Here is a 25,447-nt window from a genome sequence, read left to right on the forward strand (position 1 = left end):
AAGCAGCTTTTTTCCACCTGCTTAGACATGGCTGTAACTGGTGACAGGAAAGAGCTAGGCCAGAATTGCAAGCTCCATTTAGTCTCTCTCCTCAAAATACACTAACTGGCAAAAGAAATTTGGTGCTAGGATGTTCCCTTGATGTGTTAGCCCCCATGCTTTTCTTTGTCTCTGTGCGGCTTGTAAAGCAGCTTTTTTCCACCTGCTTAGACATGGCTGTAACTGGTGACAGGAAAGAGCTAGGCCAGAATTGCAAGCTCCATTTAGTCTCTCTCCTCACAATACCCTCATTGGCACAAGAAATTTGGTGCTAGGATGTTCCCTTGATGTGTTAGCCCCCATGCTTTTCTTTGTCTCTGTGCGGCTTGTAAAGCAGCTTTTTTCCACCTGCTTAGACATGGCTGTAACTGGTGACAGGAAAGAGCTAGGCCAGAATTGCAAGCTCCATTTAGTCTCTCTCCTCAAAATACACTAACTGGCAAAAGAAATTTGGTGCTAGGATGTTCCCTTGATGTGTTAGCCCCCATGCTTTTCTTTGTCTCTGTGCGGCTTGTAAAGCAGCTTTTTTCCACCTGCTTAGACATGGCTGTAACTGGTGACAGGAAAGAGCTAGGCCAGAATTGCAAGCTCCATTTAGTCTCTCTCCTCAAAATACACCTGTGCTGATTTGGGGCCAGACAGATCCTCTCTTGCCTCGAAAGGGAGAAAGGAATGAGACTCACACAAACGGATTGGAGAGTGATGGAAAGTTTAAATGGAAAAGCAATTGGTGAAGCTACAAAAAAAACTACAAACTACAAAGCATAGTGACAAAGAGTATCCCAAAGCGTACAGAACCCCTCACAGAATTCCCAAAGGCTTCCCAATCATTCCCTTCTTCCCACCTGAGGGTAAACCCAAACCCCCCAGGGCTCTTTCTTCCCCCTCCCACTGCTAGGCAAGTCTCAGGCTGGCCAGGTCTGAGACTACCCCCCCCTCCATTCTCCTCCTGGCATTAGGCCTAGACAGTCCTAAGAGGCCTTGAGGATACTCCCCCGGCATTACCCGATAAGAGAGGACATCTCCCAGGGGAGCAGAGAGGGAAGAAAGAGGAAGAGAATGACTTTGCAGATGGCCTTATAGGGTGCAGGACTTATGGGTAGAAATACGTCGTTTCCTGTGTCCACCCCTGTGGGTGGGCACCCAGGACACCAGAGGTGTATCTCATGCGGCAGTGGCAGGGGGCACCCAGCCTAAACTGCCACAATCTCTCAGCTCCACCCTCAGTAAGGATCTCTCAGCTCCACTCTCAGTAAGGATCACTCAACTCCACTCTCAGTAAGGATCTCTCAGCTCCACCCTCAGTAAGGATCTCTCAGCTCCACTCTCAGTAAGGATCTCTGAGCTCCACTCTCATTAAGGATCACTCAGCTCCACCCTCAGCTTGGGGAACACAGGGCAGAAAAGAAGCTCCTCAAGGAGATGCTGTCTGCACTTGGTGGGCATCCCCTGGGGAGGTGGTCCCTTGGAAATCAGAGAATTGTCAGGGTTGGAAGGGACCTCAAGGCTCAGCCAGTTCCAACCCCTCTGCCATGAGGACCTGGCAGTGCTGGTGGACAAGTTGCCCATGAGCCAGCAATGTGTCCTCATGGCCAAGAAGACCAATGGCATCCTGGGCTGCATTCAGAAGAGTGTGGCCAGCAGGTCAAGGGAGGTTCTCCTCCCCCTCTACTCTGGCCTGGTGGGGCCACACTTAGAGTATTACATCCAGGAGCAGGGGGGTTGGACTCTATGATCTCCAGAGGTCCCTTCCAGCCCCTAACATTCTGATTCTACAGCAATGCTCCTGGATTTCCCCAACATGACTACCTGAGTTTCCCCTTCAAATTTTTTTCCTGCTGCCAGATTCCTCTGCAGATTTCCTTGCCAACACAGGAGGACTAAGAGAAGCAAATTTCCCCTCTCCAATCTCATCTTAGAATCATAGAATGGTCAGGGTTGGAAGGGACATCAAAGATCAGCCAGTTCCAAGCCCCCCGCCATGGGCAGGGACACCTCACACTACAGCAGGTTGCTCACAGCCACATCCAGCCTGGCTGCAAAAACCTCCTGGGATGAGGCTTCCACCACCTCCCTGGGCAATCTCTTCCAGGGTCTCACCACCCTCTAACATCCAGTCTGAATCTCCCCACTTCTAGTTTTGCTCCATTCCCCCCAGTCCTATCACTACCCAATTAGATGAGCTTTTAAGGTCCCTTCCAACCCAAACCAGCCTCTGATGCCATTCTATGGTCTCCTTCCCCCACATCTCTCTCCCCTAGGCTTGAAGACAGCAGCAATTGCAGCAATACAGAAGGACATGAAAGATCTGGTGGAGAGAAGATCCCATCACCTGCCTTCCAACATCCCTCATTATATTCAGAGGCTGGTGGGGAAGGAGAAAGGTAAGGTCAACCTTGGCTACCAGGGCACTCACATGACAGAGGGATGCATGTTGAAATGCTCCCCTCTCCAGATGATCTGACCCATGGTTGGGGGGAGACAGAGTTGTCTTCTCACTGCTGGGCTGGTCTTGCTGGTAGCTTAAAAGCATTCCTGGGATGCTCCTGAGAGGGAGGTTCTCTTCACCAAGCTGTCCCCAAGCCCAAGAGGAGACCAGCTGCACACTAAAAGCCAAGAGTTTGGCTCTCCAACCCCTCTTCTCCAAGTCCATTCTCATGTCTGCCTCAGCAAAGCCTTGGGAGGGGGTAGGGGTTCACATTGCTCTGCCTTGCTCCTGCAGCCACATCCCCTGAGCCTGCTGGAGACCTCAACCCCAGCCAGCCCTCCAGTGTGGACCTTTCCTACAGCACCCAGGGCGAGAGGGCCCTGCAGCAAGCGCTGAGCATCCTGCAGCGCCACACCAGCTGGCAGGCAGAAGTGATGATGGTAAAGCACTGGGGTCCAGTTCTGGGCTCCTCAGTTCAAGGGAGCTGCTGGAGACAGTCCAGTGGCTGCTACAAAGATGCTGAGTGGCCTGGAGCATCTCTGTGAGGAGAAAAGGCTGAGGGACCTGGGGCTGCTTAACGTGGAGAAGAGAAGCCTGAGAGGGGATCTGATCAATGCTGATCAATAGCTAAAGAGGGTGGGGGGGGGGGAGTCAGGAGGGGGAGGGCCCAGACTCTTTTCAGTGGTGCCCAGTGGGAAGACAAGGCACAAACTGAAACCCAGAGATTTCCACCTGAACATAAGGGAGATCTTTGGTGTGAAGGTGCTGGAGCCCTGGAGCAGGCTGCCCAGAGAGGTTGTGGAGTCTCCTTCTGTGGAGAGATTCCAACCCCCACCTGAATGTATTCCTGTGCAACCAGACATACCTGCATTAGATGATCTCCAGAGATCCCTTCCAACATCCCCCATTCTGTGACTCTGTGAGAGTCTATCTGCTCCATGCTGAAAGAGCTCACAGGAGGAGAAGATCCAGAGAAGGCCCACAAGGATGAGCAGAGGGCTGGAGCTCCTCTCCTGTGAGGACAGACTGAGACAGTTGGGGTTGTTCAGTCTGGAGAAGAGAAGGCTCTGAAGAGACCTCTTGTGGCCTTCCAGGATCTGAAGGGGGCTACAAGAAAGCTGGGGAGGGACTTTGGAGGGTGTCAGGTAGTGATAGGACTGGGGGGAATGGAGCAAAACTAGAAATGGATAGATTCAGATTGGATGTTAGGAAGAAGTTCTTCCCCATGAGGGTGGTGAGACACTGGAAGAGGTTGCCCAGGGAAGTGGTGGAAGCCTCATCCCTGGAGGTTTTTGCAGCCAGGCTGGATGTGGCTGTGAGCAACCTGCTGTAGTGTGAGGTGTCCCTGCCCATGGCAGGGGGGTTGGAACTGGGCTGATCCTTGATGTCCCTTCCAACCCTGACAGTTCTATGATTCTAAGATGAGTCTGGAGAGGGGAAATTTGCTTCTCTTAGTCCTCCTGTGTTGGCAAGGAAATCTGCAGAGGAATCTGGCAGCAGGAAAAAAATTTGAAGGGGAAATTCAGATAATCATGTTGGGGAAAACCAGGAGCATTGCTGTAGAATCAGAATGTTAGGGGTTGGAAGGGACCTCTGGAGATCATAGAGTCCAACCCCCCTACTACTGGATGAAATACTCTAAGTGTGGCCCCACCAGGGCAAAGCAGAGGGGAAGGAGAACCTCCCTTGACCTGCTGGCCACACTCTTCTGAATGCAGCCCAGGATGCCATTGGCCTTCTTGGCCATGAGGACACATTGCTGGCTCATGGGAAACTTCTTGTCCACCAGCACTGCCAGGTCCTTCTGTGCGCAGCTGCTTTCCAGCAGGCCAACCCCTCCTACCCTGTCCTGGTGCAGGAAGTTGTTCCTCCCCAGGTGCAGGACTCTACACTTGCCCTTGCTGAACTCGATGAGGTTCCCCTCTGCCCACCTCTCTACCCAGGTCTCCCTGAACAGCAGCACAACCTGATGGGGGGTGTCCAACCCCTCTTCATGGTGGTGTTTGTCCAGGAACTCTTTTAACTGAGCCAGAAACTCCAACCAGCACCGTGGTGTGACACAGACCTTCTGCTCTCCCAGGAGGCTGGGACCACTGTGACCAGCGCTGCCCTCCCCGGGCTGGGCAAATTGTTCAGGGCAGAGGTGGTCCTGGCTGTGCCAGTGGCACAGCTACACCAGGAGCTCTTTGAGAGGATTGAGCAGATGCCTCGGTGGAACCCAACCCTCAGCCAGGTGAAGGTAAGGTGGGGAGGGATGCCAGCGTGGTGCAGGTGCTAGCATCCCCCAAAAATTCCTATTTATAGAGGGGTTTAAGATCACTGAAGGATTTAAGCTACTTCTGTGCTCCTGACAGAGCAGGATGGCACCTCAGGGACAGAAGATGTGCTTCACCAGAGTGGTGGCATCAAGATATGTGTTGGTTCCGAGCTGTCTTCTCCATGTGGTGCCTGTTCACAGAGGTTTTTGCACACTGGGGGATTCAGGCTTCTAATGTCAGGGGAGGAGCTGGTCAGGGAATTCAGCTCAGAAAGAAGAAAAGGCAAACCCCAATATAGAATCCCAATATAGAATCATTGAATGGTGGTCTGGCTTGGAAGGGACCGCCAAAGGTCACCGAGTCCAACCCCCTTTGCAGTCAGCAGGGACATCCTCCACTAGATCAGGTTGCTCAGAGCCTTGGAGAGCCTGACCCTGAAAATCCCCATGGAGGGAGCCTCAACTACCTCCCTGGGCAACCTGTTGCAATATTCCACCACCCTCATGGTAAAGAACTTGTGGTGGAGTTGGCAGTGAGGGGTTAAGGGTTGGAGTTGGTGAGCTCAAAGGTCTTTTCCAACCCAAATGATTACACGCTTCTGTATCCTGCTGCAGGGGCACCCCCAGGAAGCTGCTGTTCTGTCTTGAGTTTCTTTTGAGTATTTGCTTTATTTCTCAGCTCCCAATGCAGAGAGGATCCCTAAGCAAGCTGCCAACCTCAGAAAGCTTCCCTTGGATCACCTGGGCTGGCTCAGCTTCTGCTTATTTATTGCTACCCCTTCAGAAAAAGCAGCAGCACCCTGAGAGCCCCACCCCAGGTGAAAAAGGCTGCAAACCTCTCACTTGATTTCCACCTTCATAGCCTGCAGGGCACAGCTGCCAGCCCCAAGCCCCAGGCTTGCTGCTGCTGCAGCCCCAGGCCCCCACCTTGGGCCCAGTCCTGTTCAATATCTCTATTGATGATCTGGATGAGGGGATTGAGTCCATTATCAGTAAGCTTGCAGATGACACCAAGATGGGGGCAGGTGTTGATCTGTTAGAGAGTAGGAGGGCTCTGCAGAGGGACCTTGACAGGCTGGACAGATGGGCAGAGTCCAACAGGATGGCATTTAACAAATCCAGGTGCCAGGTGCTGCACTTTGGCCACAACAACCCCATGCAGAGCTACAGGCTGGGGTGGGAGTGGCTGGAGAGCAGCCAGGCTGAAAGGGTCCTGGGGGTACTGGTTGACAGCAGCTGAACATGAGCCAGCAGTGTGCCCAGGTGGCCAAGAAGGCCAATGGCATCCTGGCCTGGATCAGGAATAGTGTGGCCAGCAGGAGCAGGGAAGTCATTCTGCCCTGTGCTCAGCACTGGTTAGACCACACCTTGAGTGCTTTGTACAGTTCTGGGCTCCTCAATTTAAGAAGGACATTGAGAGACTTGAATGTGTCCAGAGAAGGGCAATGAGGCTGGAGAGGGGTCTGGAGCACAGCCCTGTGAGGAGAGGCTGAGGGAGCTGGGGGTGTTCAGCCTGGAGAAGAGGAGGCTCAGGGGAGACCTTATTGCAGTCTACAACTACCTGAAGGGAGGTTGTAGCCACGTGGGGGTTGGTCTCTTCTCCCAGGCAACCAGCAGCAGAACAAGAGGACACAGTCTCAAGCTGTGCCAGGGGAAGTTTAGGCTTGAGGTGAGGAGAAAGTTCTTCCCAGAAAGAGTAATTGGCCATTGGAATGTGCTGCCCCGGGAGGTGGTGGAGTCACCATCCCTGGAGGTGTTCAAAAAAGGTTTGGATGTGGCACTTGGAGCCATGGTTTAGTTGTCAGGAGGTGCTGGGTGATAGGTTGGACTTGATGATCTCTGAGGTCTTTTCCAACCTGGTTGATTCTGTGATTCTATCCCCAAGGCGACTTAAATCCCCTGGGCAGGAGAAGAGGGTGGTGGGGATGTCCCCAGCAGGGCTACCCCGAAAGAGCCTCACCCCCAGGGCTCTCCTTGCTGTGGTAGGTGCTGCAGCACGTCGGGAGGGACACGCTGGTGACACATGAGGTCGCTGCTCCCAGCCGAGGCAACCTGGTGGGGCAGAGGGACTTCGTCAGCGTGCGGCACCGCGGGAGGAGGGACGCAGCCATCTACCTGGTGGGCACTGCCACCCACCGAGACCCTCTGCCCTTGCCAAAGGGGTGCATCAGGTAAACCACCACCCTCACCCCCCCAAGTGACCATCGTAGGGTGTCTGCTGAAGAATCACTGGAGGACCTGGGGCTGCTCAGTTTGAAAAGGAGGAGTTGTAGAGAGGGTGGTGCTGGGGGGAGTGGTGATCTTCATGAGGGTAGGGAAGCTCTGCAGAGGGACTTGGATGGATTGGATCGATCAACCCATTGATCCAATTCCCATGTTAATGGGATGGGCTTCAACAAGGCCAAGTGCCAGGTCCTGCACTTGGGGCACAACAACCCCAAGCTGCACTGCAGGTTTGGGGCAGTGTGGCTGCAAAGCTGCCTGGCAGAAAGGGACCTGGGGGTGCTAATGGACAAGCAGCTGAATAGGAGCCAGCAGAGTGCCCAGGTGGCCAAGAAAGCCAAAGGCATCCTGGCTTGGATCAGAAATGCTGTGTCCAGCAGGAGCAGGGAGGGGATTGTCCCCTTGTACTCAGCTCTGGTGAGGCTACACCTTGAGTAGTGTCCAGTTTTGGGCACCTCAATACAAGAGAGATGTGGATGTGCTGTAACCAGTGCAGAGGAGGGCAAGGAAGCTGGGGAAGGGCCTGAGGAATAAATCTGATGAAGAGCAACTGAAGGAGCTGGGGATGGTTAGCTTGAAAAAGAGGAAGCTGAGGGGAGATTTCATTGCTCTCTACCTGAAAGGACCTCATAGAGAGGTTGGTACTGGTCTCTTCTCACAGGTAATTAGAGAGAGAACAAGAGGGAATGGCCTCAAGCTGTGACTGGATAGGTTTAGACTGGACAGTAGGAACAATTTTTTCCACAGCAAGAGTTGTCAGGCACTGGAATGTGCTGCCCAGGGAGGTGGTGGAGTCCCCAAGCCTGGATGTGTTTCAGGGTGGTTTGGATGTGGTGCTTGGGGCTATGGTTTAGGGGTGACCCTTGCAGAGTAGAGTTCTGGGTTGGACTTGGTGAGCCTGAGGGTCTAACCTGAACATTTCTGTGATTCTGTGTCCCTGTGGGGGGTTGACCACCACTGGGACCATGGGTTTTCACCAGGCATGGCAATGAAGGCCCAGCAAGGGCCTCTAGAATGTCCTTATTCCTGTTTTCCATATCCCCCTCTCTCCCCCCACTGCCCTCTCCCTTGCCCACCCACAGAGCTGAGTCTCGGCTGAGCTGCATCGTCCTGCAGCCACTGGCAGGGGACCCTGGCCGTACCCATCTCACCTGGCTCCTCAGCATGGACCTGAAGGCAAGTTGCCACCACGTGCTGTGGGGTGGGACAGCATGGGGTACAGGTTCCAGGGTGCAGAGGCATCCTGCTCCCTGGGAAGAGTGTCCCAGAGGAAGCAAACCCTGGGTGGTTTTTCTCCCAAAGGGCTGGGTCCCCACATCCGTCATTGACCGCCTCCTGCTGTGGGCCCAAGTAGACTTCATCAAGCACCTCCACCAGCACCTCTCTGCCACCACGTGCCCCTGAGCTGCAGGACAACAGACTGTGCCCAAGCACCAGGGATGTATCCTGAGCTGGAGACCTGCTCATGGCCTCTGCAGCCACCAGCAATAGGGCAAGACAGTTCACCCCCTGACCCCAAGTGTGGAGCCATGGTCTCACTGTCAGGAGGTGTTAGGTTGGACTTGATGATCTCCGAGGTCTTTCCCAACCTGGTTGATGATTCTGTGATGACACCCTTCACCCAGCACCAGCCTCCTACCTGGAGGATGGAGGAGAGCAGCTGCAAGCCAGAGCAACCCAAGGCAGCACCACCAGCTGCATCAGGGATCAGCCTTGCCCCAGCCCTCACTGATGAGCAGCAAGCAAAGCTGGTGCTCAGCATCGCTCCTCCCTGCTGGGCACAAAGGGATGGAGGTGGGTGACAAAACACACCCTGGCCTTGGGCCATGGCTGCCCAGGCTGCAGCTTCAGCCCTGCCTAGGTTTCATTGCTCTTTATCTACTACCTGACAACTGGTGAGTGCAAGCTCAGCAGCATTTCTTGGCCCAAACCAGTACCACTTCTCTCTTTCTGCTGCCCTAGGTGCAGATGTGTGCCTAGGGAGGTGGATCACAGAGGCTTCTCCCCTGCTCTGCCAACAGCAGCAGGGCAGGGCCAGGTCCCATGGGGCCAGAGAGGTGCTTTTCATCACCAGTTCAGCTGATTTAGGGTACTGCAACACGAGTGAGGCAGCAGCAAATGGAGACAGGCAGCAGCTGGGTGGGATTCAGCTCCACAATCCCAGAACGCAGCATTGCGCCCTCCAAGACCAAGGATCCTCCTCCAGGACCAAGCAACTGGAGTTCCAGGATCCAAAGGCAGCTTGTCACTGCAGACCTGATAAAAACCCTGGTAAGGTTTGGTCCTAGGAGGATCCTCAGGAGCTCACCTGTCATCCCAGAAGCAGGGATGTGATCCCAGTATCATCCCACAGCCTGGGAACAAGCACCTAGGTGCCATAAAGCCATTGCCAACAGCAGCTAGAAATGAGGAGCTGGGTGTCAGGAGGTGGATGTTGGAATCAGACTGGTTTGGGTTGGAAAGGACCTCTAAAGGTCATCCAGTCCAACCCCCCTGCAGTCAAGCAGGGACACCTGCAACTAGAGCAGGTTGCTGAGAGCCTCAAACAACCCAGCCTGGAATAGTTCCAGGGATTGCAGGGTGCTTGTAACTTAGACACCTGTGAGTTTTGCTGGGCCTTGAGCTTATTTAAAGGGGGAACAAAAGTCATCCCAAAAATCCCATGGGGTTGAAATAGAACAGCAGGATGGTGGCTGACTGTGTGAACTCCATCTCCACAATAGGTCCTCATTCCCTGCCCCTCAGCAGACCTCCCCCCCCCCCAAATCAATCCTAATTAATCAGAAAGAGATTTGGATGTGGATTGATTTTTATTTTTTTTATATTATGTTAGAGTTCAAAAAGAAATTAAAAAAAAATAAAAAAAACCAAACAAACAAAAAACAAACAAACAAACAAACAAAAAAAAACAACAACAACAAAACTCCAAAAGAGAACCCAACCCAAATTAATAAATATTAAAAGTTAAAAAGCTCTGAATCTGGTATGTACAAAACTTTATACATCATTGTAACACTGGACACAAGGTTACAGCACAGGAATGACTTGGTGCATCCAGCTGGCCCAGGAAGGAGGAGGAGGACACACACTAAGATGCACCTTTTTCCCTCCTGGAGACTGGAGCAAATTCCTGCTGGGAGCTGAGCCATGGCATGACCACCACCTCCCCCCCTCTCTCCAGAATGCTGAGTGCCAGCCCTGCAGTGTCACCCACCCGTGGCAGAGGGAGAGGGGTTGGTGGCACCCTGCTGGAAATCTCACCCCCTTCTCTGGGCTGGGAGTGAGGGTTAGCATCTGCAAAGCAGCTCCCTTGCCCCAGACCACCCCCAGGGGACCCTGGCTAGGGGGGTGGTGCAAGGGGAGCCACAGCTCTCCTGCGAGGTATAGCAAGGAACCACTGCAAATATTCCTACTGCAACAAAGCACTAATGCCCAGGGCAGCACCCAAGGGAGAGCTGCAGCTGAGGGACTGGGAGGAAGGGGTGAGCCACACACGCACCTAAGACTGCACCCTGGAGACACCAAAGCTCCTTTTTGAGGTGAGGAGAAGGTTTTGGTTTTAATTCAATGCCTCCAAGGCTACAACAGGGCAAGGAGCTGAACACTGGAGGAAAGCTCAAATCCTGCCCCGAGCCAGCCCAGGGCTGGCCCAGCAGCGGGAGAGGGCTGTGGCACAGCCTGGCAAGGAGAGATCACAGAATCTGTTGAGGTTGGAAGAGACCTCTGAGATCACCAAGTCCAACCACTCAGCTAGAGCTCGCCATCCCACCACTGCTGCTAGGCTGCTGCCTCTAACCCACAGCCCTCAGCACCACTTGCTCCTTGCCAGAGTAACCGAAGTGTTTTCTTTGGCACAATAAATAAATGCTGGCACTCTGGTGGAGGGCAGCACTGGGGGCTGGGCTGGCCAGGGGCAGGGAGGGGTTGTCAGCAACCTGGGGGGGGATGAAGCCCACCCTTGGTGCACCCACAGCATGCCAGTGATGCCATGGGCAGCAATACCTGCATGCCTTGCACTGCAGAGGTTTGTAGGCTTTCCTCCTTTTGCCTGCTCAGAGAGTGGTAAGGGCTGGAAGGGAGACCTGTGGAGACCATCTGGTCCAAGCCACCTGGAACCCACAGGAGGCTGCCCAGGGGCACATCCAGGTGGGTTTGGAATCTCTCCAGAGAAAGATCCATCATTCAATTAAAGCTCAATGTCTCCCCTGCTGCAGCCCACTCCAGACCAGCAAAGGCTGAGGACAATCAACACACTGACATCAGCTCTTCAAGATGCCACAACCTCAAGTTTCTTGCAGCTGCATCAAAGCAGCGTTCTGCCCTGGCACTGATGGCACTGAAGGCACCAGGCTGGACCAGCACCGTGCCCTAAAATCTCTCAGTATGTGCCAAGGACCCTGGGTGGTCTCACCAGTGAGCCCCAGCCACCTAGAGCTTCCCAAACACTGTCCCTAGAGATGTCCCCACTCTGCTCATCAGATGGCCAAGGAAGCAGGGCCAGCAGCTGCACCCACACCATGCCCATGTGCCCATGTGTTGCAATGCCAAATTGGTCCACCTGCCAAGCCTTGCCTTCCTCAGACCCCACCTCTCCATCCCCAGCACCTCCACCTTCCCCTAGACCACATCTGGAGGTGCTGAATATGCTCAGCTGGAAGGCTGCACCCAGCCCCTCCTCCAGGCACCAAAATGATGCCAGCCCCCACAGGGACACCCCGTGGGGACATGGCAGGCTGCCTGACCCCACTTTTGGAGAGGTTTTGAGGGCTCTGACTCCTCCAGGTAGACCCTTTGCCTGGACACCAAGCAAGCTGCACGCAGCCCTAGGCTCCTAAAGTGCTGTGCATAGGTTTAGTACTTGGCACAAGAATTACTCAATGCTGTTAATCACCTCCCTCCCTCTCTCCTTCCTCTGCAACTGCCCCTAAAACCCACTCCCAGCTTCCCAGTCATCCCTATCTGCCTCCAAGAGGTGTTGATGGCCCACAGGCACTGGGTATGAGGGTGCAGGGATCAGGCTGGTGAGGCTGGAGAGGTTGAGGATGAGCATCAGCTCAAGGCTGGTGGCTCAGAAGTCACCACCAGGTGACAGGTGGCTTTCAGATGTGTTTTTGGTCTTTGACCTTGTTCTTATTGCTCATGGTAGAGTTGCCTGGACCATCTTCTGCCCATCCCACAACACCGGACAGAAGCTGGGCCACGTTTTGTTGCTCCATCTTACCCCCAGACATGCTTCCCAAACTCTCCACCCCAACAGGGACAAGCCCAGGGCAGCAGTTTGGACATTGCTCCACATTTCCCCCCACACCTTTAAAAAGAAACTTCATAGAATCATAGAACTGTCGAGGTTGGCAGAGACCTTTGAGGTCATCACATCCCCCTCACCACCTTCCTCCAGCTGCTTGCCCTTACTCAGGTTCCCAACAACCTCCCACTGCTACCACCAAGTTCCAGGGCTGGACCACTGAGCCAAGAACCTCCTCTCCAGCACATTTGGTGTTGCTGCTTAGGGGCAGGGGTAAGTTAAAAAAAGCAACATGAAAGCCCTCCCCTCCCAAATCCTTGTAGCACCTTGGGAGGAAGCAGCCTATCTACCTTCAGCCAAGCTGCTGTTGCTTGGGTTTTTTGCTGCTTTTCACTGTTTTTTCTTTCTGTGATGCTGCCAGAAATAAAAATAACCCAACAACAACCGTCCCACAGCTGGGAGGGTAGGGGGGGAAGGTGAGAAAAAAAGGTCAGTTTCTGGAGGAGCCAAACCTGGCAGTGCCACCTGTGAAAAACACCACCGGAAGTGGGGAGGAGAGGGAAGAGTGAGAGAGAAGGAGGAGGAGGAGAAGAGGGAAGGAGGTGAAAGGCTTCCCCTGCCCCCTGGCGAGGTGGTCCCCAGCAGGTTACCTGGTGGCTTGGCCCCTGGCTGGCTGGCTTGGGGCTGGCAGCACCCCAGGGAAAGCACCGGAGTCAGGAACCTCTCCAGCCCCAGGTGTTGGGGTGGGGTCCCCAGGGGGTGCCTGGGCAGGAATGGTGAGGCCAGAGGAGAGTGGCAGAGTGGGGCTGGGCCCATAGGTGGCTGGGTCAGTGCTGGGCGGCGAGCCGGTGGCAGAGGAGGTTTTCTTGCCGCAGGACTCGCAGCAGAGCTTGTTGTAGCCAGGGATGGAGCAGTAGCGAGCCAGGACCTCCATCTGGCAGAAGATGGACTTGTCCCCCAGGCAAGGCTCCCCTGGAAGAAGGGCAGAGCAGCATCAGCAAGCATGGAAGGTAAAGACCTTTCAATACAAGAAAGACACTGAAGTGATGGAACAGGTTTCAGAGAAGAGCAACGAAGCTGGGGTGGAGAACAGGGCTGGTGAGGAGTGGCTGAAGGACATGGAGTTAGTTTGAAGAAAGGAGGCTGAGGGGAGACCTTCTGGCTCTCTACACCTCCCTGAAAGGAAGCTGGAGTGAGGTGGGCGTTGGTCTCTTCTCCAACATAACAAGCAACAGAACGAGAAGAAATGGCCTCAAGTTGCACCAGGGGAGGATTCAGATTGGACATTAGGAAAAAAGGTTTCCCTGAAAGGGTTGCCCAGCCCTGGTACAGGCTGCCCAGGAAGGTGGTGGGGTCACCATCCCTGGAGGTGGTTAAAAGCTATTTAGATATGGTGCTGCCTGGGGCTATGGCTTGGTGTGTCGGTGTGAGCTGAAATTCCGCCCCCCCACCGACAATAACCAGGCTAGCTCAGTCTGGAAGCAAATGAAAAGCTGTATTTACAAGCAGAGTCTAAAATCTACAATGAAATGCGATGAATATGTACAAATATACAAAATTCACAACACTTACAAATATATACAATCAACAGAAAAGCACAACCGATCTCCCTTTGCTTCCCCCCAAGGGGACCCTCCCAAAGGGGCCTCTCTCTCTCCCAGGAGCTTCCCCCCAGACCCCCCTGGACAGAGAAGCAGAGTTAGTTAAGCAGAAAGTTGTTAACTTAGCTGCCAAGGTCAGTACGTGTTATCTTCAGCCAGAAGAGAAGAAGAAACAGCAGCCAGACAGCCCAGCAACTGCCCCCACTGCCGAACGCAGAATGTGCCGAGTGCCTACTTTGTTTTGGGTAATAGTTCTTAAACATTTCTATCTATCCAATGGAAGTGTTTAGAACAATCGTTATTTTGCTTTCTTACACCAAATAGTGACTTATTTACATTCTTTCACTTTCTCTGTTCTGAACTTTGCAAGGAAAAATTAAAGACAGTTTCAAACCATCACACTTGGTGATGGACTTGGTAGAGCAGGGACTCGATGATCTTGAAGGTCTTCTCCAACCTAAATGATTCTCTGAATCTAGTATGGCATTAGGCTCCTACCCTTGCACCTTTCTGATGGTCCCAAAGGCAACCTTCCCTTACTGCCCTCCAGGAATTAAAGGGGTCCTCCAAGAAAGCTGGGGACAGACTGCAGAGCAGGGCCTGTTATGACAGGACAAGGAGTGATGGTTTGAACTTAAGGAGGGTAGACTTAGACTAGAGAGAAAGAAAATATTTTTGACAGTGAAGATGGTAGGATCCTGGCCCAGGTTGCCCAGAAAGGTGGCAGATGCCTCATCCTTGGAACCATTCCAGGTCAGGTTGTTTGGGGCTGTGAGCAACCTGCTGTAGTTGCAGATGTCCCTGCTGACTGCAGAGGGGTTGGACTTGATGATCTTTAGAGACCCCTCCTACCCCAAACTATTCTGTGACTCATTCCATTGCTCTGTGCCCCATTTGGCAATGCAAGTGCAGGAAGAGGTGGTGAGGGAGCTTGAAAATGAAGCCAAAGAGCTCAAGGTTTCTGTGCATGGGACTGAAAAAAAAAACCCCAGCATCTTAAATCCAATCATGGTGCATCTGGCCTCAGTGCTCTAAGCAAGGATCAAAAGCCAGAAGCAATCTCCCTGGCTTGGCTAAACACAGGAGGCTGAGGGAAGTTGAAAGTAAAAGGGAGAAGGGCATAAAATGTGAGAGGCAAAAGGAGTGCAAAGCAGTGGGAACTGCACTATCCCAGGCTCCAGGAGATGGCAACTGAGAGGCAGAGCTTGCAGGCAGAGCCATTCAGGACGGAGCAGCAGCAGCAGCAGAGGGTTAAGCCCCGCCAGAACCACTGCCAGATGGGTGTCCTCCTTCCCATCCCAGTGGGAGCTGCAGAAGCTCCTTACCCGAGCAGGGACACTTACTGGAGGAGATCTTGCTGACAGGGTTTGGGGCTCCCTCCTGGGGCACCTGCTGTTTGGATGTGCTGTGGTCACCCGAGTCAGCGCCGGTGGTGATGCCAGAGAGCTTCCCTGTGGAGAGAGCACCAGGATGTGCAGCTGCCAGGGGAGGTTGGGGGCACACGAAATCCCACAGGAGGGGCTTTTGAGGGGGCTTTTTTTTTTTTTTCCCGATTTTAAAGGAATACCCTGAAAAACAAAATCCCAGGGAGAGCATCCAGGTGACCCAACACTTAAGCCACCCAAGATGAAGTCCAAGGTGGCCTCTCAGCAATTTGCATCCTCATGCTCCCAGAAAACACCAGGGCCAAGAAGAGAAAGGGGACAACTTTTGGCTGTCGTTTAACCTTTTCTCTGCTGGCAGCAGCAGGGACATTCACCCCAACCTTCTTTGTCAGCACCCCCCTGAAGCAGAGACAGGCTGGAGGAATAAATCTGATGAAGAGCAACTGAAGGAGCTGGGGATGGTTAGTTTGGAGAAGAGGAGGCTGAGGGGAGACCTCACTGCTGTCTATGACTACCTGAAAGGAGGTTGTAGAGAGGCTGGTGCTATGACTGGGTAGGTTTAGACTGGACATTAGGAAGAAGCGTTCCCCAGCAAGAGTGGTCCGGGATTGGAATCTGCTGCCCAAGGAGGTGGTGGAGTCACCAATATTGGATGTGTTTGAAGGTGGTTTGGATGTGGTGCTTGGGGCTATGGTTTAGGGGTGACCCTTGCAGGGGTTTCTCAGATGGTGCTGGTGATCCTGAGGGTCTTGTTCAACCTGAATGTTTCTGTGATTCTGTGAATGTATGAAGGTTGGTCCCCCTTGGCACATGCCTCCCACCCCCAGCATCCCCTCCTCATCCTCTCACCCGGACACAGGGCCAGGTGGCAGCCCTGGACGGCCTCCGGCTTGTCACCCTCGCAGCGCCCGCCGCTCTCACTGCCCTTGCACACAACCTGCCGCTGCTGGACGCCCTCCCCGCAGCTGGCCGAGCACTGCAGACAGACAGGCAGGCAGACAGACAGACACTTAGGGATGTGGTAGGGGTGGATGGCACCTCCCAACAGCCACCCCCAAATGGGGAGTTGCAGACGATTGCTCCTCAGGTGGATATTGGTTCTAGTAAAGGCTTTCGCTCTCCACCAAACCCATCCTGCTCTTCACTGGGGTGCAGCTTGACTACTGGGGTTTAGGTTTGGGCTCCCCTCTACAGGAGGGACATTGAGGTGCTGGAGGAAGTCCAGAGAAGGGCAAGAAAGCTGGTGAAGGGTCTGGAGAACAGGGCTGGTGAGGAGCAGCAAGGGAAGCTGGGGGTGTTTAGTCTGGAGAAGAGGCTGAGGGGAGACCTCATTGCTCTCTACAGCTCCCTCAAAGGAGGTTGGAGTGAGGTGGGGGTTCGTCTCTCCTACCCGGTAACAAGTGATGGGACAAGAGCAAATGGCCTCAAGTTGCACCAGGGGAGGTTTAAGCTGGATATTAGGAACAGTATCTTCTCTACAAGGGTTGTCAAACACTGAACCAGGTTGCCCAGGACGATGGTGGAGTCCCCATCCCTGCAGGGATTTAGAAGCAGTGTAGTTGTGGTGCTGAGGGCCACAGTTCAGTGGTGACCTGGCAGTGCTGGGCTCATGGCCAGACCTGATGATCTCAGAGGTCTTTTAAAACCCAACCAATCCTTTTCTGTGCCTAGTTGAGGATGTCCTGCTGACTGCAGGGAGGTCAGACTGGATGACCTTTAGAGGTCTAGTTTGGGATGTCCCTGCTGACTGTGGAGAGGTCGGACTGGATGACCTTTGGAGGTCGAGTTGGGAATGTCCCTGATGACTGTGGGAAGGTCAGACTGGATGATCTTTGAAGGTCTAGTTGGGGATATCCTGCTAAGTGTGGAGAGGTTGGACTGGATGACCTTTGGAGGTCTAGTTGGGGATATCCTGCTGACTGTTGAGAGGTTGGACTAGACGACCTTTGGAGATCCCTTCCAGCCTGGACCACTCTATGCTTCTATCCCCTGCCTAACTTTGACTTCCCCAACAGACCTCAGGGAAAACATCAGCAACTCTCACACCCTTACCCCCACAAGACCACACCCTCCTGGCCCTCATACCCAGCCCCACACCCCCACCCATGCAGCCAAGCGGATCCCTTCCCCGCTACCAGCTCACCTCCGACCAGGCGCCAGTCCTCCACTGCGCGGGACAGGGGGCGCGGGCGCAGGGCCGCCGGGCCTCGGGCCGCTGCCCAGGGCAGTTCTTGGTGTGCAAGGTGCGGTTGGTGCCGTCCTGCAGGCGCTGCATGCACTGCACCGCCCGCACCTGCACCCCCAGCTTGCCGCAGGACCTGCTGCAGGAGCCCCACTCCTCCGCCACCCACCTGCCGGGGAGGGAGCGGGGAGATAAGGTGGGGACGCGGTTAAGGTGCAAGGGGTGAAACCCCCTCTCTGCCGACCAGGGCTGGGAAGAGGCCCCACAGTAAGGGCAAGGAGGGGATTGGGAGCACCTCAAGCTTGCCGAGGAGGACTCACATGGGCTGGGAGCACTCCTGGAGGTTGCAGCGGCGCCGGATGGGCTTCGGCTTCTTGCCGTTGTCGCAGAAGTTCCTGTGCACCATGCGGCTGTCGCTCTTCCGTCGGCAGCCGTACTTGGTGTACTGGATGCCTGGGGTCGGAGGCAGGCAATGGGTGGGGAGGTAATGGCTGCACAGGTCCCACCCAGCTCCCCTCCCCCACCATCTGCTCCCTCCTCTGCAGCCCTGAGGAGAGGGACTTGGGGGTGCTGGTGGATGAGAAGCTCAACATGAGCCAGCAGTGAGCACTTGCAGCCCAGAAAGCCAACCACAGCCTGGGCTGCAGCAAGAGAAGTGTGGCCAGCAGGGTGAGGGAGGTGATTCTCCCCCTCTGCTCTACTCTGCTGAGACCCCTCCTGGAGTACAGTGTCCAGTTCTGGAGCCCCTAGTACAAGAAGGATCTGGAGGTTACGCAATGCTTCCAGAGAAGGGCCATGAGGATGATCAGAGGGCTGGAGCTGCTCTCCTATCGAGACAGAGTGAAAGAGTTGGGGTTGTTCAGCCTGGAGAAAAGAAGGCTCTGAAGAGACCTTATTGTGGCCTTCCAGTATCTGAAGGGGGCTACAAGAAAGCTGGGGAGGGACTTTTTAGGGTGTCAGGTAGTGACAGGACTGGAGGGAATGGAGCAAAACTAGAAATGGGTAGATTCAGACTGGATGTTAGGAAGAAGTTCTTCACCATGAGGGTGGTGAGACACTGGAACAAGTTGCCCAGGGAGGTGGTGGAAGCCTCATCCCCTGGAGGTGTTGAAGGCCAGGCTGGATGTGGCTCTGGGCAGCCTGATCTAGTGTGAGGTGTCCCTGCTCATGGCAGGGGCGTTGGAACTGGCTGATCCTTGAGGTCCTTTCCAACCCTGACAATTTTATGATTCTATGATCCCTGCTGGGATGTGTGCTCTGGTATGCCACCACACAGGGGAGACCAAGTAGGGCTTCAGCCAGGCTTGCAGAGGCCAATTGTATGAGATCACAGAATCACAGAATGTTAGGGGCTGGAAGGGACCTCAAAAGATCATCCAGACCAACCCCCTGCCAGAGCAGGGTCACCTAGAGCAAATCACACTGGAATGCATCCAGCTGAGTCTTGAACATCTCCAGAGAGGGAGACTCCACAACCCCCCTGGGCAGCCTGTTCCACTGTTCTGTCACCCTGGCCAAGTGCTGAGTCCCGCACTTGGGTCACAACAACCCCATGAGCACTCCAAGGCTCGGGGCAGAGTGGGTAGAAACTGTCCAGTGAAAAAGGACCTCTGCTATGAGGATAGGCTGAGGAAGCTGGGGTTGTGCAGCCTGGAGAAGAGAAAACTCCAAGGGGCTCTTAGAACTGCCTTCCAATACCTGAAGGGAGCTTACAGGAAGGCTGAAGAGTGACTTTCCATAAGGGTGTCTAGAGACAGGACAAGAGGGAATGGTTTTAAGCTGAGGGAGAGTGGGGTCAGGCTAGATCTCAGCAAGATGATGAGACACTGGAACAGGTTGCTATGGGAGGTTGTGGATACCTCCTCCCTTGGGGGTGTTCAAGGCCAGGTTGGATGAGGCCTTGAACAGCTGAGTCTAGTTGAGAGATAGGGAGGTTGGAGTAATCATCTCTGAGGTCCTTTCCAACCTAAGCCATTCTGTGATTCCCTGGCCTTGGGGTGCTGGACAACAGCAGGCTGAAGATGGGTCTCTTCCAACCAGAACAAATCCATGATTCTAATATGCCCAAGCATGATCCCAAGCACATGCTGTAGCCTTCTAAAAAGAGGAAGCTACCTCCTCCACAGGCCTTGGAGCACTGAGACCAGCTCTTGAGGGCCCACTCATAGGAATCCATCTCCTCAAGCAGGACGTTGTTGTTCCCAATCATGGGCAGCAGGTCTTCATGGATGATGTACCTGTACATCAGGCTGCTCCTCACCTCCTCCTCCTGAGGGATGACCTGCAGGGAAAAAAAGAGAGAACAGCTGGAGGTAGGGAAGGGGTGATGCTGTGGGAAAGGGAAGAGGAGGCCATCCATCAAAGCAAAAAGAAGAAAACAGCGACCACATGGTAAGGTACAGAGAAGAATAGGAGACACCAACCCAATTACTACCTCAAACATGATCAGGTGGGCTCTGAACAGAGCCTACCCTTTGGGAACATACCTCTGCAGTTGTAGAGAAGGCTGCTGCTCAAACATCCCAACCCCAGCCTTTGGACAGTCCTGCAGGAACACACTCTACACCCAAAGCCAGCACCAACCATGGGGATGGACAGAAGTGCTAACCTGTCCTTCCCTGGAAACCCAGTCCCCAACTCCCCTACATCCTTTCTCTACAAAAGTGCTTCCATCACCTCCTCCATCCCATCTCAGACCACCTTCCCTCTCTGCACCACTGGGTAATGGTTGTCCCCAATGTGCCCAGAGGACAGGTCAGCCAGGCTTACCAAAACACTGATGGCCTCGTGCAGAGGACCACTGGTTTTCAGGCTCTCCTTGCCATGTTCAACTGTGTATTCCCACTCCAAGCCCATCTCAATGAACACTTGGCTTTTGGCTTCTTTGCCCTTGCCATTAAGGATGAAGTTACCTGTGGCTTGATTCTTCACAGCTGGAGGAGAAAGGAGGTATTTCAATGTCACTTCTCTGTGGAGGACTGGAATGACTCAAGTAAGAAGGCCTTTTTTGGGGGGGGATTGCCAGAATAGGGCTAAGATAGAGGCAGCAGTTGAAGGGAGAGGTGAACTATGGTGTACACACCAATGATGTGGGGTGCTGGCTCCATCTCTTCTATCTGAAGGTGCCTTGCCCCAGCTGGAATCTCAAACATCTTCAAAACACCTGCTGAAAAGGAAGGAGGAAGGATGGAGGGAAGAGAAAGAGAAGGTTTGCTCCAACTGGACATGCATATATATCATAGAATCACAGACTGGTTTGGGCTGGAAGGGACTCTTAAAGGTCACCTAGTCCAACCTTCCTGCAGTCAGCAGGGACAGCTGCAACTAAAGCAGATTGCTCACAGTCCCAAACAACCTGACCTGCAATGGTGCCTGGATGGGCACCTCTCTACCACCTCTCTGGACAATCTGGGCCAGGGTCTCACCACCTTGAGTGTCAAATATTTCTTCCTTCTCTCTAGTCTGGATCTCCCTCTTTTAGTTTCAAACCATCACTCCTTGTCCTGTCACAACAGGCCCTGCTCCAAAGCCTGTCCCCAGCTTTCTGCTCAGCTCCTTTAAGTCCTGAAAGGCCACCAGAAGCTCTCCCCAGAGCCTTCTGTTCTCCAGGCTGAACAACCCCAATTCTCTCAGCCTGGCCTCACAGCAGAGGTGCTCCAGCCCTCTTGCCACTTTTGTGGCCCTCCTCCAGATGACCCTGACCAAATCCAGCCCCAAAGCCACCCAAGCTCACTCACCTGGCTGCTTGGGGGTCTTGGCCAGCGTGCCCTTCACCGTCCGGCAGTGGGAGTTGTCCCCCCCGCAGACCCCACATTTGTCATCCTGCTTCAGGGAGCCAACCTCCTTGTCACAGCCGACGTGCTGTCACCCGTGGGAAGAACAGACAAGCAGGGGGTTACACCCCTGCAGCCCAGCCCATCAGCCCACCATCCCCCAGGACCCTCTGCTACACACAGAGGCTATAACATGCATCCCCAAGGGCCAGTGAGTAGAGAGCATTGCAGAATGGTTTAGGTTGGAAGGGACCTTTAAAGGTGATCGAGTCCAACCCCTCTGCAGGCAGCAGGGACAGCTGCCAACTAGAGCGGGTTGCTCAGACACAAACAACCTGAGCTGGAATGGTTCCAGGGATGGGGCATCTACCACCTCTCTGGGCAACCTGAGCCTGGGTCTCATCACCTTCAGTGTCAAACATTTCATCCTTCTCTCCAGTCTGAACCTCCCTCTTTTAGTTTCAAACCATCACCCCCTGTCCTGCTCAAAAGATTGTCCCCAACCTTCTTCTAGCACCCTCTAAGTTCTGAAAGGCCACCAGAGTGCTGAAAAAGCTCTCTTCTCTTCTGGACAGGCACAGGACAGGGACAGCTGTGCAGCAGCCATCAGCTCCTCACCACACACTCTCCCCGCACACAGATGCTGTAGGGATCTCGGTAGCTGCAGCGAGTACCATCATGGACAACTTGATTCATGAAGACCACATCCCCTGTTCCTTCAGACTGGCAGATCAGCTCACACTTCTGAGCATCTACAGCAAACCAAAAAGGGGAGCAGAAAAAAAAAGGGGGGGAGGGGATTATGGGAATACACTGAGATGACTGAAGACAGAAACTCATCTCAGCTTGCAGCCAGATTTCCCAGGCCCAGGCTACTCATGCGCCTCGCTGTGCCACATCCTTTCTGCTGCCCAAGAAGTTGCACTTTTGCCCAGCACGCTTGGGAAATTAGCAGAAGGCAACTCTAGGGACACACAGCATGACCCTGCACTGCCAGACACTTGGCTGTGGGCATGAGGAACACCAAGCCAGGAGCTGGCTCCCAGCCCAGCCCTGAGTGGCAGGCTGCCCACTGCAGCTCTGGGAGCGAGTAGCCAGGGCTGTCTCCCCACCACCCCCAGGGCAAACAAGTCTTCTGCATGCCAAAGCACACAGAAAGTGGAGAGAAAGCTTCTGAAGTACTGAAAATTGATTTATTTCTGGTTGCCATTATGAGAATTACAACATCATGTTGGTTGGAAAAGGCCTTTAAGATCATCAAATCCAGCTGTTAACCCAGCACTGCCAGGTCACCACTGAACCATGGCCCTCAGAACCACATCCACACAGCTTTGAAACCCCTGCACGGATGGGGACTCCACCACTGCCCTGGGCAGCCTGGTTCAGTGTTTGACAACTCTTTCAGGGAAGACATTTTTTCTCATGTCCAACCTAAACCTCCCCTCTTGTCCCATCACTTGTTGCCTGGGAGAAGAGACCAACCCCCACCTCACTCCAATCTCCTTTCAGGGAGTTGTAGAGAGCAATGAGGTCTTCCCTCAGCCTCCTCTTCTTCAGGCTAAACATCCCCAGTTCTCACAGCTGCTCCTCACCAGCCCTGTCTTCTCCAGACCCTTCACCAGCTTCATTGCCCTTCTCTGGACACACTCCAGCAGCTCGATGTCCTTCCTGTATTGAGGGGCCCAAAACTGAACCCAAGGTTCGAGGTGCAGCCCCACCAGAGCCAAGCACAGGAGGACAATCACTGCCCTAGTCCTGCTAGGCCACACTATTGCTGACACAAGCCAAGAGGCTCTTGGCCTTCTAGGCCACCTGGGCCTACAAGGAGCTCTCCTCTTACTAGCACAGGAGGAGAAGGGAAAGGTTTCACCACAGGCTGATTCTTCTCATGCTGCACTTTGAGACAGCAGGACCACAGCAACACCTGAGTTTCATCACATGACACCTGAGGCCAAGTTCAGGAGATTCATTTTAAAGGTCTGGCTACATGATGCCAGCCTACTGCACTCTAGTTCGCAGCTCTGAAACTTTCCAAATTCCAATACCCACACAGCTGGCACAGCCTCCATCCATCCCATGGGGACAGCCACCAGCAGGGCCCCCTCTGAGCTGGAGGTCACACAGGGCTTCTGCTCCTTTGCTAGGAGCTGCTCACCATCATGATGCTCATAGGGAAGCCAGGAGTGCTTGCTGCTCTGGTGGGTGTAGTAGGAGTTGCGCTTGGAGCACTGCTGGGCACGGAAATCCTGGAAGGGCCCTGGGCACTCCTCGGTGTTGCACACTTGGTGCTCATAGGTGGCTCCCGGGCAGCGGCGGCCACCGTACGCTGGGCTGGGAAAAACAGCAGGAGAGGCAAAAAGAGCATCAGGAGTGTGGCAGTTTTCACAGGATCAATCAACCAGGTTGGAAAAGACCTCAGAGATCATCAAGTCCAACCTATTACCTAATACCTAACACCTCCTGACAACTAAACCATGGCTCCAAGTGCCACATCCAAGCTTTTTTTGAACACCTCCAAGGATGGTGACTCCACCACCTCCCTGGGCAGCACATTCCAATGGCCAATTATTCTTTCTGGGAAGAACTTTCTCCTCACCTCAAGCCTAAACTTCCCCTGCACAGCTTGAGACTCTGTCCTCTTGTTCTGGGACTGGTTGCCTGGGAGAAGAGACCAACCCCCACCTGGCTACAACCTCCTTTCAGGTAGTTGTAGACAGCAATAAGGTCTCCCCTGAGCCTCCTCTTCTCCAGGCTAACCAACACCAGTTCCCTCAGCTGTTCCTCACAGGGCTGTGCTCCAGACCTCTCACCAGCCTTGTTACCCTTCTCTGGACACATTCAAGTCTCTCAATGTCCTTCTTAAATTGAGGAGTCCAGAACTGGACACAGGACTCAAGGTGTGGTCTAACCAGAGCTGAGCACAGGGCAGAATGACTTTCCTGCTCCTGCTGGCCACACTATTCCTGATGCAGGTCAGGATGCCATTGGCCTTCTTGGCCACCTGGGCACACTGCTGGCTCATGTTCAGCTGCTGCCAACCAGTACCCCCAGGTCCCTTTCAGCCTGGCTGCTCTCCAGCCACTCCCACTCCAGCCTGTAGCTCTGCATGGGGTTGTTGTGGCCAAAGTGCAGAACCCAGCACTTGGACTTGTTGTTGAATGCCATCATGCTGGACTCTGCCCATCTGTCCAGCCTGTCAAGGTCCCTCTGTAGAGCCTGCCTAGGCTGTGCCTTGAAAATTTTCCACAGATCTTGAACAGAAAGTTGTAGAATGTAAATAAATTACCATTGGACATAAAAAGGGAAATAATGATAATGTCTAAATAATCCCATGGGACAGATAACAAATATAAAAGTTATTTTGGTAAACTAACTTTCCTCACTGTGGCAGATACTAACTTGTGGCTTATGCTGGCTTTGCAGACTTTGAATGCATTCTTGTCATGGTTAAGTAACTAACAGCAACTCTCTGCTCTTTCTCTTGTCCCATGTGTACAGGGGGGAGGGAAGAGAGCAGGGAGAGAGGAAAGCTGTTAGTAACCCTCTGGTTTGTATACATATATGTAAATAGTGTATATTTTGTCCACATTCATTGCCTTCCATGTTTTAGCTTGTAGTTTTGCTTGTAAATCCAGCTTCATTTGCTTTCCAACTGAGCTGCTCTGGCAATTATACATTGGAGGGACTTTTTCAACCCACCACAAGGAGCTGGCAGGTTTTGGGGTGAAGGAGGCTGTTCAACAGTGACCAAACACACAGCACACCTCATCCAGGAATAGATGTCCCCGTCCCCATCCCCACAAACCAAGGAAGCAGCCAAGACAAAGGAAGCTACTCCAGCTATACCAGGTGGAGGGAGGGGGACAGAGGCCAAACCTACGGTGGGTGGTCGCAGCTCCGGCTGCGCGAGCGCACGCCGCCCCCACAGGTCCTGGAGCACGAGCCAAACTTGGACCAGGAGCTCCAGCTGCCATCCTGGCTGTAAGGCTGCTCTGAGGTCTTCCAGATGCAGTGACCCTTGAAGCACCACTGGAAGGGAAGAGAAAGAGAAGGAGCTCCACACCTGCCCCTTCCAAAGCAAAGAGAAGCCCTCCTGCACCCACAGCGCTGCAGAAATGGCTGGCGGTGTGCAAATCACAGGAGGAAGATGATCTTCAGCATGCCCTCGAGGATCAGAGGGCTGGAGCTCGTCTCCTATGTAGACAGACTGAGAGAGTTGGGGCTGTTCAGTCTGGAGAAGAGAAGGCTCCCAGGAGACCTTCTTGTGGCCTTCCAGGATCTGAAGGGGGCTACAAGAAATCTGGGGAGGGACTT

The 25,447-nt window shown here is 53.7% G+C and overlaps 2 protein-coding genes across 2 annotated transcripts in view; one reads left to right on the plus strand and one right to left on the minus strand.

Moving 5' to 3' along the window:
* The first annotated feature begins 1,461 nt into the window (after window positions 1-1,461).
* Window positions 1,462-8,351, plus strand: LOC128968325 (steroidogenic acute regulatory protein, mitochondrial-like). Its single transcript, XM_054382736.1, has 7 exons — window positions 1,462-1,477; window positions 2,301-2,423; window positions 2,762-2,907; window positions 4,548-4,706; window positions 6,711-6,895; window positions 8,030-8,123; window positions 8,250-8,351. Exons 1-7 carry the CDS (start codon window positions 1,462-1,464, stop codon window positions 8,349-8,351), a joined length of 825 nt encoding a protein of 274 aa, XP_054238711.1.
* Window positions 8,352-12,838: 4,487 nt separating this feature from the next.
* ADAMTS14 (ADAM metallopeptidase with thrombospondin type 1 motif 14) overlaps window positions 12,839-25,447 on the minus strand; it is a 59,847-nt gene continuing 47,238 nt past the window's right edge. Inside the window, exons 11-22 of the mRNA XM_054382737.1 lie at window positions 25,014-25,162; window positions 23,289-23,464; window positions 21,752-21,885; window positions 21,098-21,221; window positions 20,443-20,523; window positions 20,130-20,293; window positions 19,476-19,641; window positions 17,681-17,813; window positions 17,322-17,529; window positions 16,028-16,154; window positions 15,137-15,244; window positions 12,839-13,164 (exon numbers count right to left, since the gene is read on the minus strand). Of these exons, the coding sequence (XP_054238712.1) occupies window positions 12,839-13,164; window positions 15,137-15,244; window positions 16,028-16,154; window positions 17,322-17,529; window positions 17,681-17,813; window positions 19,476-19,641; window positions 20,130-20,293; window positions 20,443-20,523; window positions 21,098-21,221; window positions 21,752-21,885; window positions 23,289-23,464; window positions 25,014-25,162 (1,896 nt within the window). The remainder of the gene's footprint in view (window positions 13,165-15,136; window positions 15,245-16,027; window positions 16,155-17,321; window positions 17,530-17,680; window positions 17,814-19,475; window positions 19,642-20,129; window positions 20,294-20,442; window positions 20,524-21,097; window positions 21,222-21,751; window positions 21,886-23,288; window positions 23,465-25,013; window positions 25,163-25,447) is intronic.

Source organism: Indicator indicator, chromosome 7, assembly GCF_027791375.1.
Source record: "Indicator indicator isolate 239-I01 chromosome 7, UM_Iind_1.1, whole genome shotgun sequence".
Taxonomy (NCBI): domain Eukaryota; kingdom Metazoa; phylum Chordata; class Aves; order Piciformes; family Indicatoridae; genus Indicator; species Indicator indicator.

Bases quoted from the DNA above. Each gene is read 5' to 3' on its own strand.
- LOC128968325 (XM_054382736.1), top strand. The intron at 2,424-2,761 runs GTAAGGTCAACC...TTGCTCCTGCAG, and splicing joins GCTGGTGGGGAAGGAGAAAG to CCACATCCCCTGAGCCTGCT. The intron at 4,707-6,710 runs GTAAGGTGGGGA...TTGCTGTGGTAG, and splicing joins CAACCCTCAGCCAGGTGAAG to GTGCTGCAGCACGTCGGGAG.